Here is a 16,606-nt window from a genome sequence, read left to right on the forward strand (position 1 = left end):
TATTACAGCCCACCCCATTACAGGGCCATTAACTCACACACTGTCATTACCAAAGAAAAAAGTAATGATGGCCTCAAACAGACACTGCACAATCAATAGGATTATGAAACATACCTTTCAACAATTTTCAGTAGCACAGTCCTTACGCTGCCACTAGGAGAGTTTGCTAATTCGGAATTAACCTCCGAACTGCCACTTTCTTAAACTTTTTGGAGCATAGAATCCCATGCTACATGATATAGGATATAGGACCCTGCTGAAGTGAATATAACAATCACATACTTTCCCTGCATCGTATGTGAGACCAATATACAGACTTCAGCTTTTTTTTTTTTTTTTTGGACCATACTATATCAATCCAAACCTGCCCAGTATAAAACAAACCTTGATTTTGCAAAGGCGTTTTGGAAGCAGGGTTATAAGGAGAGATTGCAATTCTGTACAGAAGATAAATAGAAACATTTAATAATAGGACAGGTATTAACACTTAAACGACTGGGAAGGGTTTGAAACAGCTGGGGACTCGGGAATGGAGAAAAAGTCTAGTTTGAAGATACTTTGCTATTCCGGAGTTCAGGATGATGGGACTGGATGCCCGGCATGTGGAGGAAGGGGTAATGGAGGTAGAAAGAAGGATTTCAGCTTGTTGGACATGGCTGCAATCTCGGGGTCCTGAGACTCAAAGGACTTCACAAGGCGAGCAAACCTGAGAACACCTACAGATGGTGAGAAAACATTGCAGTGATTACCCTCAAACACACCTTGTAGCCATTCACATTCTGGCCCCTTTATGCCATCCCAACAGACTCCCTTATCTACTCACTCTTCTACCCGCCCATAGCCTATTCTCATTCACCATCATCAACTCACTCTTCAACCCACTCCACACCCATTTACCTCCATACACTTGCCTTTCAACCTACCTCTAGCTCAATCTACCTCAGTCACTTACCCATCAACCCATCTTAGAATTGTCTTCCACATTCAGTCACCTTTCATCCAATCTATCCCATTCACTCACGTTGCACTACACCCCTAACATATTTTAAGATATCCAGCCACCCTATATTTTACCCAGTATTCCAATCTTACCCTTTCAACCTATATCCTCTCTATCCTATTCCCTACACTCACTCACGTGTATTCTCACCCATACCCTAGAGGAGGGCAAAAGTCACATCTCCAACAATGCTTTGTGATTTCTTAGGGATGGTTTTTCTGCAACAGATGGGGATTTACCTATTTGCCCACTACATTAACCCTTTCTTACACATATTACCCTTAACCTTTTCTTCCCATACACTCATCTTTAAACTTAATCCTTACCCCGCAAGGCACTCAGCCCATGTGACCCCTAACTCATTCACTTCATTTACTTACCCTCCCCATCAGGGCTGAATCCATAGTTCTGCAGGACATCTTGTTGAATTTGTACAGCCGTTGGCAGAAGTAGCTGAAGTACCTTTCCCAGATCATTCCCAGAGCTTTCTCGTGCTTCCTCTAGACGGGCACTGCCTGCTGGGGACTGTAAAGCATCTAGGACTTCCCCCAACGCGCAGGGATATACGCGCACACAGACAGAATGCAGGGATATACGCGCACACAGACAGAATGCAGGGATATACGCGCACACAGACAGAATGCAGGGATATACGCGCACACAGACAGAATGCAGGGATATACGCGCACACAGACAGAATGCAGGGATATACGCGCACACAGACAGAATGCAGGGATATACGCGCACACAGACAGAATGCAGGGATATACGCGAACACACACAGAATGCAGGGATATACGCGCACACACACAGAATGCAGGGATATACGCGCACACAGACAGAATGCAGGGATATACGCGCAAACAGACAGAATGCAGGGATATACGCGCACACAGACAGAATGCAGGGATATACGCGCACACAGACAGAATACAGGGATATACGCGCACACAGACAGAATGCAGGGATATACGCGCACACAGACAGAATGCAGGGATATACGCGCACACAGGCAGAATGCAGAAATATACGCGCACACAGACAGAATGCAGAGATATACGCTCACACAGACAGAATGAAGGGATATATGCGCACACAGACAGAATGCAGGGATATACGCGCACACAGACAGAATGCAGGGAAATACACACATTTAGCAGGGAGACAAAGTGCAGAACTGAGCTATTTAATCAAAATGTTAATTTTTAGCCTAAAACATCCACTTGTCCGGACTGCACAATTTAGTGAGCATCCCTCTATATATATAAGATTTAAAGCATTCAGAGTGTGGAAAATGTCTATTAGGGCCCAAGGCAATTAAAAAACAAAGTGAATCTAGGGTACAGAATTTTTTTTAAAACATAAATCTAGCAAGAATTGTTGGCCGCACCCTGAATTTGCCAGACTCCCCCAGGGGAACAATATACAAAAAATGAATGCACTTCCACCCCCATAAAGACACAGAGAAGGGGCTGGCATACACAGAGCAGAGAGTCAGATATACAGTGTGCAAAACAGATAGCAGAATGTGCAATACAGTGAGGGGAGGCTGGGATATACAGAGCAGAGAGTCGGATATACAGTGTGCAAAACAGATAGCAGAATGTGCAATATACAGAGGGGAGCCTGGGGTACACAGAGCAGAGAGTCGGATATACAGTGTGCAAAACACATAGCAGAATGTGCAATATACAGAGCGGAGACTTACATACACAGAGCAGAGAGTCGGATATACAGTGTGCAAAACACATAGCAGAATGTGCAATATACAGAGGGGAGGCTGGGAAACACAGAGCAGAGAGTTGGATATACAGTGTGCAAAACAGATAGCAGAATGTGCAATATACAGAGGGTGGCTGGGATATACAGAGCAGAGAGTTGGATATACAGTGTGCAAAACAGATAGCAGAATGTGCAATATACAGAGGGGAGGCTGGTATACACAGAGCAGAGTCAGATATACAGTGTGCAAAACACATAGCAGAATGTGCAATATACAGAGGGGTGGCTGGGATATACAGAGCAGAGAGTCGTATATACAGTGTGCAAAACAGATAGCAGAATGTGCAATATACAGAGCGGAGACTGGCATACACAGAGCAGAGAGTCGGATATACAGTGTGCAAAGCAGATAACAGAATGTGCAATATACAGAGGGGAGGCTGGGATACAGATATACAGTGTGCAAAACAGATAGCAGAATGTGCAATATACAGAGGGGAGGCTGGGAAACACAGAGCAGAGAGTTGGATATACAGTGTGCAAAACAGATAGCAGAATGTGCAATATACAGAGGGGAGGCTGGGATATACGTAGGGCATATTTCCATGCTTGTCTTAATCATTTTGGTCACTGATCAGTAAAACCTTTAACATTTATTGACTTGTGATTATTTTCTGCTGATAGTTGTAACACTTCCCAGAGGGCCACTGATCACAAACTGGGTTTTTTTAATAAAGTGAGAAGTGCTTCACATTTGGCTATATGTGTCTTAAATTAGAAATTCACTTTGAATTTGACAATTCTCACTTTAATGAAAAAGTGGCACCTTTAGTAAATATTGTACAGCGCTATGGAATTTGCTGGCGCTATATCAGCAATAAAATAATAATAAACAATGTCGATAGTGTGTAATACAGAGAGACAGATAAGAGTATTAGAGTATGTAATGCAAAAAGCAGAGAGAGTAATAAGCAGTGTGTCGTGTGCTTAGTGTGTAAAACACCAAGAAAAAAAACACAATAATTTTTTTTGTTTTTTTTTTATTCTACTCCCAGGCATTTCGTTACTGCTTGTGTAGCAGCTGCAAAATGTTATTAATAAGGACACGCTTCTTCCTCCTCCACTAGGAAATTCCCCAAATTAGGGATGCTATAGGTAAACTGAGCCACCCGAGAGTCACCTTGTCTAACAACATACTGACTAAGCACCAGGTTAATTCACAAAGAATGCAGGGTTAAAGGGACTCTCCAGACCCCTAAAGCATTTCAGCTTGATGAACAGCTTTATGTGTGAAGAGTGTGTCCTCTTCTTTTCATTTTGCAAAAAGTGCATATTTTCATAGAAATTGACACTTTTTAAAATTAAAGTGGCACTGTCATGGCTGCATCCCCCCTGCCCTCCCCCTCCCCCCCCCCCCCCCCCAACTCCACTACATCTAATTTCCCCCCTAGTAATACCCATATGCCCTAGGCCCCCCATATTACCTTTTTTAAATCTTTATTTTGTGCGCGGACCTAGGTCCTGGGCGCCGCCATCTTTGTGTGGGTAGATGAAGGCCCCCCCGAGCAGCGGATGTGGGCCCTAAAGACAATGAGGGGGGGGGGGATGAAGAGACCTATTGTCCTCCGCCGACCTCCACCCATGAGCTGCAGGTGGGAGCCCTAAATTACAATAAGGGGGGGACCTATTATGGAATGAACATTTAACAATCATGCTGCCACCACCAGCTGTACATTATCTGCATTGAATATGTGTGTGTTTTGGGTGTATATGCAATGAAAGTGTATATCTTAGTGGGTGTTTGCGATGTGTCATTGAGTAAAGCCAAAAAAAATTGTACAGTACAATATGCAATGCAACACACAGAACAGAGAGTGGAATGTGCACAGTGCATGTAAAATGTGGGATATACAATATGCTTAATACAGACAGTACAACAAACGTAGTCAGGTGAGTAAAATATGCAGTGTGTGTGATAAATAGACCAGAATATAAACAATGAAAAATAAGCAAGTGGAAGTTCACGATACCATGTAGCAATATTAATGATCCTGCACAATGTACAACCTGCAAAAACTGAGTGATCTGGAAAACAGACGCCGATACATTTTATCTGTAAAAGTAACATTCCCAGCACCATAACCTCTACAGTGTGCTGTAGTGGTTATGATGTCCGTAGTGCCTTGGCGCTTCCTACTGTAAGTAATAAAACTGTTTGTAAAAGGTTTGACACCTTACCTGGGGCCTGCTGGGCACTCCTGGCCCCTTTAACAAATCAGTTCTGTATAAGAAAAGATACAATAGAGATTTACAGGAGTGTTTCCAATAGAAAAACTAATTGTGCAAAGTTCTACAATTTGAGTAACATTGGCCTGGTTTCCATGGTGACAGTCCCAATTATTCTATTACTGCTACTTCTGTAGTTCTTGCCCAACGTCTCTCTAAATTATGAACAGTCAAGTCAGCATTGATATATTCCAGCGTGTTCTTTGGATAATCCTGAGGAAACCACGTATTAGGAAGTTAAGAAAATGAACAGTCTTCACTGTTGTGGAACTGTGATTTGCATATACAAGTAAAACCAAAAACAAGCACATCCTTCTGTAGACAGCAGCAATAGATGGTAAGTAACAATGTCCTAACCACAGGAAAAACTAGGACTATCAAAGCTGCCATCACATCTACATACTGATGGACAGTGCATGAAGAATGCTCCCTCATTGTAAGAATCATGAACTTGCTGCAGGAAAGAAATCTATGGGCTACTCAAGGGGTCCAGTTAGAGTAATGAGTTTGATTACTTGATGCAGGATATAATTTAAAAACCCAATAGAGCCCCCTAGTGGCTATCCAGCAGTTAATAAAAGCGCACTAATGTGCTATTGAATATTCCACTTTTTGGAAATGAAATGTTGTACAGCTAAGCTCAACCATTAGAGGCAAGTGAAATATTACAGCCCACCCCATTACAGGGCCATTAACTCACACACTGTCATTACCAAAGAAAAAAGTAATGATGGCCTCAAACAGACACTGCACAATCAATAGGATTATGAAACATACCTTTCAACAATTTTCAGTAGCACAGTCCTTACGCTGCCACTAGGAGAGTTTGCTAATTCGGAATTAACCTCCGAACTGCCACTTTCTTAAACTTTTTGGAGCATAGAATCCCATGCTACATGATATAGGATATAGGACCCTGCTGAAGTGAATATAACAATCACATACTTTCCCTGCATCGTATGTGAGACCAATATACAGACTTCAGCTTTTTTTTTTTTTTTTTGGACCATACTATATCAATCCAAACCTGCCCAGTATAAAACAAACCTTGATTTTGCAAAGGCGTTTTGGAAGCAGGGTTATAAGGAGAGATTGCAATTCTGTACAGAAGATAAATAGAAACATTTAATAATAGGACAGGTATTAACACTTAAACGACTGGGAAGGGTTTGAAACAGCTGGGGACTCGGGAATGGAGAAAAAGTCTAGTTTGAAGATACTTTGCTATTCCGGAGTTCAGGATGATGGGACTGGATGCCCGGCATGTGGAGGAAGGGGTAATGGAGGTAGAAAGAAGGATTTCAGCTTGTTGGACATGGCTGCAATCTCGGGGTCCTGAGACTCAAAGGACTTCACAAGGCGAGCAAACCTGAGAACACCTACAGATGGTGAGAAAACATTGCAGTGATTACCCTCAAACACACCTTGTAGCCATTCACATTCTGGCCCCTTTATGCCATCCCAACAGACTCCCTTATCTACTCACTCTTCTACCCGCCCATAGCCTATTCTCATTCACCATCATCAACTCACTCTTCAACCCACTCCACACCCATTTACCTCCATACACTTGCCTTTCAACCTACCTCTAGCTCAATCTACCTCAGTCACTTACCCATCAACCCATCTTAGAATTGTCTTCCACATTCAGTCACCTTTCATCCAATCTATCCCATTCACTCACGTTGCACTACACCCCTAACATATTTTAAGATATCCAGCCACCCTATATTTTACCCAGTATTCCAATCTTACCCTTTCAACCTATATCCTCTCTATCCTATTCCCTACACTCACTCACGTGTATTCTCACCCATACCCTAGAGGAGGGCAAAAGTCACATCTCCAACAATGCTTTGTGATTTCTTAGGGATGGTTTTTCTGCAACAGATGGGGATTTACCTATTTGCCCACTACATTAACCCTTTCTTACACATATTACCCTTAACCTTTTCTTCCCATACACTCATCTTTAAACTTAATCCTTACCCCGCAAGGCACTCAGCCCATGTGACCCCTAACTCATTCACTTCATTTACTTACCCTCCCCATCAGGGCTGAATCCATAGTTCTGCAGGACATCTTGTTGAATTTGTACAGCCGTTGGCAGAAGTAGCTGAAGTACCTTTCCCAGATCATTCCCAGAGCTTTCTCGTGCTTCCTCTAGACGGGCACTGCCTGCTGGGGACTGTAAAGCATCTAGGACTTCCCCCAACGCCTCTATTAATAAGATCAGACATGTAAGAGAATGGGAGAGAACATGGAAGCCTCAAGCCACCAAAATACTAAAAACCCTCGCTATTTAAAGGACAGGTGATAACTCATAACTATATTTTAATATAATAATCCATTTCTCAAGTTTTGAAAGGAAATTGTCGTTTTTTTAAATGAAGTATATGTTAAAAAAAAAAAAAGAAGAAACAAGAAATAAAGAAAGAAAATAGAAAAACTCATCCTTACCTTTAGTCTATGACAGATTCCTTCATCCATTTACATACACATTGGGTCGAACAGTGTTCTAATTTGACAGTTATTGTTTTTGAATAAAATTAAAAAAATCTTTCCAAAATGCTAAAAAAAAAAAAAAGTTTTTACACTAAAGGCAGCTTTCACTCCAGAACAAATTCTCTCTGTCTAGAAGCAGTCAGTTTCACAATCACAAAGAAATGGAGAAATACTGGGAAACATGTCGAAATCACTAATAATGCAAGAGTTGGACTTTCAAATGCCACAATCTTAAACAGAAAAAATAAAAAATAAACCTGAAAAAGACTTATAAATAAATAAAAACAATAAACAAAACTTTAGTCATAACAAAGAAACGGAAATAGAATACATAGAACAAAAAAAGCATTTTAAAACAGTGGTTCTCAAACCAGTCCTCATGGCCCACCAACAGTCCAGGATTTATGTATTTCCCTGTTTTATACCAATGGAGATACTAAAAAACCTGGACTGTTGGTGGGTCTTGAGGACTTGTTTGAGAAACTCGGATTTAAAATAAAACTTTCTACAACATTAGATAAAATATGCTATTGAAGGAAAAGGGGAAGAGCATCACATAGTAACTCATTTCTCAGAGTAATGATTTGCCCAAAGTTGCCTCACTTCCCTAGAATGACTGTAGTTAAAGTTCTAAAAACATACCGTAACTCTTTATCCACTAAACTCTCACTGCTGTCGCCTGCTCAACATGAGCTGGGCATATGGCTGCCTTATCCACCACCCTGTTTCCTGGACAATGTTCACTTCTTCATGTTGATGGGTGGTACACCAGAGTAGCTCCTTCAAAAAACTTAATTAATCATACATAAACTATGAATGATACATAGCACAGAGCAGTACTTCTCAAATACTGCCCATCAGCATGAAGACGTGATGCGTGTCCAAGAAATAGATGGGCAATGAGGGGAAGCCCGACAGTATGAATAGGTATATGTCGTCAAGTTGACTTCTTAAAAAGAAGTAACATTATTGTCCGTTTTACTGTGATAACAAGTCAAGAGTATGGCTGAACACAGGACCCAAACAGCTTCAAGTTACACAGATTGGACGTTAACATACGGCAACACTACAGAACAAAAAAACATACAAAATGCATTGTACAGATAGCAAATGGATAAAAAACTAAATACTAGGGGAAAAAAAGTTCCATTTGATAAAGCTTTGTTGGTGAAACGCGTTGTGGATGTTACTATTTTGTATTTTATTTAATGAAGGATTTTTGTTGACTTTACTTGTGTACTGTGCCAATTACATTTTATTTACCGTATATACTAGAGTATAAACCTGGGAAAACTTATTGACTCGAGTATAAGACTAGGGTGGGAAATGCAGCAGCTACTGGTAAATTTCTAAATAAAATTAGATCCTAAAAAAATTATATTAATGTAATATTTATTTACAGTGTGTATATAATGAATGCAGTGTGTGTGTATGAATGCAGTGTGTGTGTGTGTGTATGAGTGCAGTGTGTGTATATGAGTGCAGTGTGTGTGTATGAATGCAGTGTGTGTTTGTGTATGAGTGCAGTGTGTGTGTGTGTGTGTGTATGAGTGCAGTGTGTGTGTGTGTATGAGTGCAGTGTGTGTGTGTGTATGAGTGCAGTGTGTGTGTGTGTATGAGTGCAGTGTGTGTGTGTGTGTGTGTGTATGAGTGCAGTGTGTATGAGTGCAGTGTGTGTGTGTGTATGAGTGCAGTGTGTGTGTATGAGTGCAGTGTGAGTGTCTGTGATGCAGTGTGAGTGTCTGTGATGCAGTGTGAGTGTCTGTGATGCAGTGTGAGTGTCTGTGATGCAGTGTGAGTGTCTGTGATGCAGTGTGAGTGTCTGTGATGCAGTGTGAGTGTCTGTGATGCAGTGTGTGTTTGTGTATGTGTTGCAGAGCCTTGGTGGCGGGGTGGGCATTTTTTATTTTATTATTTTAACCCCTTAAGGACCAAACTTCTGGAATAAAAGGGAATTATGACATGTCACGTGTCCTTAAGGGGTTAATTTTTTTGTTATATTATTATTATTTTTTTTTTATATATACTGTATTTATTCGAGTATAACGCGCACACGTGTATAACGCGCACCCCTAATTTTCGATTAAAAATCGGTATAAAATTTTATACCGATTTTTAATCTAAAATTAGGGTGCTTGTTATACTCGAATAAAAAAAACCGATCGCAGGGCTAATTACAAGCCCGGCGGTCCTGGGGGGGTGGGCAGCAAGCGTTTACTCACCTCCGTGCAGCTCCTCCAGCTTCCCAGTGTAAATCTCGCGAGACCCGACGTCAGAGCGTCAGAGCTGGCCGCAGGTCTCGCGAGATTTACACTGGGAAGCTGGAGGAGCTGCACGGAGGTGAGTAAACGCTTGCTGCCCACCCCCCCAGGACCGCCGGGCTTGTAATGAGCCTGGCGGTCCTGGAAGGTATATTTATTCGAGTATAACGCGCACCCTTAATTTTAAATTAAAATTCGGTTAAAAAAAATGCGCGTTATACTCGAATAAATACGGTAATTATTTTTAATATTATTTTATTATTATTTTTTTCGTCCCCCCTCCCTGCTTGATACATGGCAGGGAGGGGGGCTCTCACTCCCTGGTGGTCCAGTGGCATTGGCAGTTCAGTGGAGGGGGGCTGGCAGAGAGCGCTTACCTCTCCTGCAGCTCCTGTCAGCTCTCTCCTCCTCTGCGCCGGTCCGGTCAGCACCTCTGTCAGCTCCAACTGTAAGTCTCGCGGCCGCGCTATGACCCCGCGGCTCTCGCGAGACTTACACTGGGAGCTGAAAGAGGTGCTGACCGGACCGGCGTGGAGGAGGAGGGAGCTGACAGGAGCTGCAGGAGAGGTAAGTAAGAGCTCCCTGCCAGCCCCCCTCCTACACAGCCCCCTGCCTGTATTATGGCAATGTAAATTGCCATAATACAGACAATTGACTCGAGTATAAGTCAACTTGGGGTTTTTCAGCACAAAAAATGTGCTTTAAAACTCGACTTATACTCGAGTATATAGGTATTTAAAAGCTCCTGGCATTTTCTATTTTCTATCCACTCTAAAGTATCCTAGGTGGGGATCATACCACCAGAGTCTAATTCATAGAGCAGTTGGTCTGCCCTACCTTTGTGAGTATAAATTATTTTTATTTTAAGCCATTTTTTATCCTATAGAGAGCACTATTTGTTGCTTTTTTATTCTCTTCTGGGTTTCTGGCAACTTTCCCATTGTGAACACCTACTTGCATCATATCATGTAAGTGGGGATTATACCATTATACTCTCTACACAATGGAGCAGGCTATAGCTCCACTAAATGTGAGTAACCCATCGTAATTTTACAACATCCACTCTGTTTTTAGTTGACAACTTGCACTATTGTAGTTTTCCGCTTTTTGTTTTTTTATGCTATGTATGGGTTATACCAAGGAACTCTGAAACCTAGCCTACATACTCTTCCAAGACAAGAAGCTTTCACTTGACTAGGGACTATTTTATTGTTTTTATATCTATAAATAGGGGTTTAATATTGTCAGTGTATATCTTAGGTGCAGCCCTTTTTCTTGTGTTTCTGTTTTTTTTTTAAATAAATTATTGTAGATAAACAAACAGCAAACTGCCATCACTGCCTGCTTTCTATTGAGTTCACTATGAATATTATGCTTCTCGAACACGTTCTGCTGTGACTATGACTATTTTTTTATTATAAATATGCATGTTCGAATATTTTGAACAGCTCTTGCCAATAATTGTCAAATAGCTAACAGCTCCCTGGACAATACACAGAAATAAGGGAAAACAGTATTGGAAAATTAAAACTTACACACACAAATTGTTGATTACCGCACCTTTTCACCTTCAAGGCAACTGACTGACTCATCCTTTCCAGCTAAATCTGCAGCTATGGCAATCTATATATTAAAGGGACACTATAGTCACCAGTGCAACTACATGTATTCCTGACCCTATAGTGTTAACACGGCCATCTAGCCCCCTTGGGCCACTCATGCCTCCTTAAATATAGTCAAAATCTTACTGTATTCAAGCCAGAAGCTGTAAATCTGCATGCTGTTAGACTCAGGAAAACCAAGCAGTCTGCTGACATGTGATAGCCTGATCCAATCATAGTGCTTCCCCATAGGATTGGCTTAGACTGACAAGGAGGCAGATCAGAGGCAGAGCAAGCATGATTCAAACACAGCCCTGGCCAATCGGCATCTCCTCATAGAGATTAATTGAATCAATGAGGAGGAGATACTGAATCACAGGATGCTCGTGCACAGCAGATCTGAGTCCCTCTGGTTCACTCTGAGTGACTGCAACTGGAGGTCTTCCTAGCTTTCAATGTAAACATTGTATTTTCTCAGAAAATACAGTGTTTACATGAGGAAGGCTGCAGGGAGCTATAGTTCTCACCTGAACAACCTCATTAAGCTGAAGTTGTTCAGGTGACTATGGTGTCCCTTTAACCTACAGAGATGGATTGGTAACCTATAATGATCCAGCTACTGTAGGCTATAAATCCCATAGCAACCATGCAGCTTACAGACACATGCACACTGGCAGTCAGTCTGTATAAACATGCAGCTTACACACATGCACACTGGCAGTCAGTATGTATAAAGATGCAGCTTACACACATGCACACTGGCAGTCAGTATGTATAAACATGCAGCTTACACACATGCACACTGGCAGTCAGTCTGTATAAACAAGAAGCTTACACACATGAACACTGGCAGCCAGTCTGTATAAACATGGTCCCTGGTGCACCGATCTTTAACTCACCTTTCACCTGCTCCAGTGTGAGTGACACTGTCTGTGACTGTGGTGCAGGACGTTGAAGGCTGGACATTTCACTATTAGTTGATTGGTACACAGTTTCTGTAGGTAGATACATACAAATGTTCAAGTTCAAGTTTTTCAACATAGTGTAGCTCTCTTTACAGTAGCAGTATGGCTGCTTGATTGTCTCTGTATATGGCAGCAGTCTTTCTGCTTGCCAGTCTTTCACTCTGCAGTAGTCAGTGTGTCGGTCTGAACATCCATCTCCATACTGTATATAATATACACCCTATCAACACAGCAGCTGTCTGTCTGCTTGCCTGCCTGTCTCCAACTCTCTACAAAATTACCAGTCTGTCTCTCTCTATACAGTAATAGCAGTCTGTCTCTCTCCATACAGTAATAGAAGTCAGTAAGTCTCTCTATACAGTAATAGCAACCTGTCTGTCTATACAGTGATATCAGTAGCTCTCTCTCTCTCTCTATACAGTAATGGCAGTCCGTCTCTCACTCCATACAGTAATAGCAGTCTGTCTCTCTCTGTCTATACAGCCATAGCAGTCAGTAAATCTCACTATACAGTAATAGCAATCTGTCTCTGTCTATACAGCAATACAAGTCTGTCTCTCTCTTTATACAGTAATGGCAGACAGTCTGTCTCTGTCTATACAGTATAGCAGTCTGTCTCTCTCTATACAGTAATAGCAGTTTGTCTTTCTCTCTATACCCAGGACATACTTGAAAACAAGAGAAATCTCAATGTATCTTTTCTGGAAAAATATTTTATAAATAAATAATGTTTTATAAATAAATATACAGTAATATCAGTTTGTCTCTCTCTCTTTACAGCAATGGCAGTCTGCCTGTCTCTCTATACAGTAATGGCAGTCAGTCTCTCTCTCTCTATACAGTAATAGCAGTCAGTCTGTCTCTCTCTATACAGTAATAGCAGTCAGTCTGTCTCTCTCTATATATATACAGTAATAACAGTCAGTCTGTCTCTTTCTATATATACAGTAATAGCAGTCAGTCTGTCTCTCTCTCTATACAGTAATAGCAGTCTGTCTCTCTATATATACAGTAACAGCAGTCAGTCTCTCTCTATATATATATACAGTAATGGCAGTCAGTCTGTCTGTCTCTCTCTATATATACAGTAATAGCAGTCTGTCTCTCTATATATACAGTAATAGCAGTCAGTCAGTCTGTCTCTCTCTATATATACAGTAATGGCAGTCTCTCTCTATACAGTAATAGAAGTCTGTCTCTCTATATACAGTAATAGCAGTCAGTCTCTCTCTCTCTATACAGTAATAGCAGTCAGTTTCTCTCTCTATATATACAGTAATAGCAGTCAGTTTCTCTCTCTCTATATACAGTAATAGCAGTCAGTCTGTGTCTCTCTCTCTATATATACAGTAATAGCAGTCAGTGTCTCTCTCTCTATATAGATATATATACAGTAACAGCAGTCAGTCTCTCTCTCTCTATATAGATATATATACAGTAACAGCAGTCAGTCTCTCTCTCTCTCTCTATAGAGTAACAGCAGTCAGTCTGTCTCTCTCTCTCTCTCTATAGAGTAACAGCAGTCAGTCTGTCTCTCTCTCTCTATAGAGTAACAGCAGTCAGTCTGTCTCTATCTATACAGTAATAGCAGTCAGTTTATCTCTATATATATATATACAGTAACAGCAGTCAGTCAGTCTGTCTGCCTGTCTCTGTCTCTCTCTCTATAGAGTAACAGCAGTCAGTCTGTCTCTCTCTCTATATATATACACAGTAATACCAGTCTGTCTCTCTCTCTATACAGTAACAGCAGTCAGTCTGTCTCTCCGTCTGACCATTAATCCCCATACCTTCTACAATAGGTGCCTATTCTATACTAAACCCCTGTATGTTTGGGACATGGAGCAGCGGGTTCCGGTTTGCTGCCAGAGACCGGTGATGAGCGCGCCCTCTACCTGCCGGAGGTCATATTGCACGTCAGCCACAGCAAAGGCGTCTGGGTAATATGTAATTAACCCTCTAATGGCCGGTATTATTATTATTATTATTATTATTATTATTATAGATAGATTTATTCTAAAAACATCAAAGATTGTCTTTCTATTTTCCCCTGTTTGTTCTCCCATGACATCCGTCGTTTAGATGGAAAACACACATCATTTACTGTATATAATTTGTATAGCTAGATTGAATATATATTTCTTTTTATACCATTTTATAGCAACAATTATTTATACAAAATAAAAAGGTGTCAGTCCTATTTGTTTTATTGAAACAGGGTCTTGGATCTTGTGTTGGCTGTCAAAGTGCTGCCTTGGGCTGGTGGGAGTTACAGATTGAGCAATAGCTAAACGTGGGGTCTGGTCAGAACAGCAACCCCAATGCTGGACCCAGTGTATCGCCCAGCTGATGGTCTGCACAAGAAAAGTGGTTCCCTGCGGTATGTTCCATGTAGTGCAGGAGGGGATTTAATCCATTGACCCAGGAGAATGGCAAAAGATTCTACATGAATTTAGCTGAAACATGCTACCTGTCTGCTCATCTGCATATACAGCAAGGCATTCTGGGAGAACTGCAGAAACATCATCTCTCAGGATGATTCCATTCCAATGTATGGTTTAATCAGTGTATGTAAAATACAGACCGTCTGAGGAGGGACAAATTCTATATATTCAGATTTATTTCCAGTTAACGCATCTTGGGCTATATCGTGTCTTTTGTCGTTATTGGTGAATAAACCCAGGATTATTTACCTAATTCATTGTAAATTGTCAGGAATCAAACTGGGTTGTTCACTAAACTGAAAATTGCTGGGAATGCAAAGAGAATCTAAACATTTAGGCCAAAATAATCAAATTGTCGAAATGAATCCGCTTTCTAGTTTGGCTATGTTGGCCTTAACATTTTAAAGTCACTTTGAATCCCCAGCAATTCTCACGTTAGTGAATAAATCTGACCGTAAAGTTCAAGTTTTAGATTAAAAAAAAAACCCACAAATTAGAATTTCTAGCAGCCTAGCAGAGATTTTTCATTTCGGCTGCCGAATTCACTATTATATCACTTGCAGGGATATTTCTAAAACTGAGAATGTAATAGAAGCCATAACTCGCTGAACTGGTAAATATAAATAATGCTCGTCTACGTAATGTTTAGTTCATTAGACAACAATGGTAATTTCACCAACTATATATTAGCGAGTAAATCTAAACTCACAAAGTTTTCGAAAAGGTTCGATCTCAGAATGTTCAGTAACATATTTACAGAACGTTGTGTTCTAGTAAATGTTTAACGAAATCTTATTCACATCTCATTCTATTTTTTTAACCAGTAGATGGGGTGGTTCCCGCTACCCGCAGGAACCTACTAGACAAAAAGCAAAAGAGCTATAATCACTACCAAAAGACGTCAGCTCACAGAACCCAGCTCCAACAATCCCGTATAAAGATTGCGGAGAGACATTAGTAAATTACTGTTTTGTCAATCTTTCAATCTGCGACACCTAAACGTAAAATTATCTGCTTAAAATAATTTTTTTTTCTTAGTAAAATATATAAAAATCTCAAAAGGCTTTCAGAATTCGACATTTTGTTATATGCAAATTTGTCTTGCACGATTGGCTAAAAAGCGTTGCGTCATCAGGCTATCTCTCGAGGCACCCCGCCCCTCCCTCTCACGAAGTGTTGCTAGGAGACCGGAGCTGCTCACGTTGTAGCCGGAGTGGAGGTGGGGAGGTTCTTAAAGGCACATTGTCTGCAGTGGGAAGGTTTACTATTACACCACCGTGCTGTGTATAATGATTCAGAGGTCCTTGTACACAAATATTGGGTTAATAAATCCTGCTATGCAGCCAGCATTGCCATTCTCTGTGTGTGTGTGTGTGTGTGTGTCGCCAACAGTGTCTGTAGTGCAGTACACAGATTGCTAATGATGATATTTCTGTATATCAATGGCAGAATCCATATTAATGATCATAATAATAATAATAATAATAATTACAGTCCTGTGATACAAAATAGCTCAGTCCCTGGGTTACTCACTAAATTGACATTTTGTCCTTTAATTCACAATCCATGATTTTCCCAAATTTCCCAGTTTAGTGAGTTTAGAGAGTCCTGCTCTGCAGCAGCCTATACTAACAGCTTTATATGTCAATGTCCATAGTGTTGGCAGTGAGCCCAGCCCTACTGGGAATAATAGTAATGTCTCTAATGTTCATGGTGCTGTACGATGGTTACAGAGCCCTTACCTTTCTACTAGTAATACTACTAATCTGGTTTTAGTTTTAGATTCAGGTTCATCACATATGCACAGTGTGTTGGTCTTGGT

At 40.9% G+C, this 16,606-nt stretch overlaps 2 protein-coding genes and 1 non-coding gene across 3 annotated transcripts; all 3 read right to left on the reverse strand.

Annotated features, from left to right (window-relative positions):
- Nucleotides 1–444: 444 nt before the first annotated feature.
- On the reverse strand, nucleotides 445–1,549 carry C10H12orf57 (chromosome 10 C12orf57 homolog; the record flags this gene model as incomplete). Its single annotated transcript, XM_063435338.1, has 2 exons — nucleotides 445–716; nucleotides 1,381–1,549. Coding segments are annotated over 2 exons (312 nt in total), but the record flags the coding sequence as incomplete, so codon positions are not given.
- A 4,566-nt stretch (nucleotides 1,550–6,115) lies between these two features.
- LOC134575813 (protein C10-like) lies at nucleotides 6,116–14,226 on the reverse strand. The gene is made up of 4 exons (XM_063435235.1): nucleotides 14,131–14,226; nucleotides 12,275–12,370; nucleotides 7,052–7,228; nucleotides 6,116–6,387 (listed from the first exon to the last, which is right to left on the reverse strand). Exons 2-4 carry the CDS (start codon nucleotides 12,339–12,341, stop codon nucleotides 6,245–6,247), a joined length of 387 nt encoding a protein of 128 aa, XP_063291305.1. The 5' UTR covers nucleotides 12,342–12,370; nucleotides 14,131–14,226; the 3' UTR covers nucleotides 6,116–6,244.
- A 1,389-nt stretch (nucleotides 14,227–15,615) lies between these two features.
- Nucleotides 15,616–15,675, reverse strand: LOC134575941 (U7 small nuclear RNA). The gene has a single exon (XR_010085784.1). It is a non-coding gene; the product is annotated as a U7 small nuclear RNA (small nuclear RNA).
- Between the last annotated feature and the right edge of the window lie 931 nt (nucleotides 15,676–16,606).

The sequence above is a fragment of the Pelobates fuscus genome, chromosome 10 (genome assembly GCF_036172605.1).
Source record: "Pelobates fuscus isolate aPelFus1 chromosome 10, aPelFus1.pri, whole genome shotgun sequence".
NCBI classification, from domain to species: Eukaryota; Metazoa; Chordata; class Amphibia; order Anura; family Pelobatidae; genus Pelobates; species Pelobates fuscus.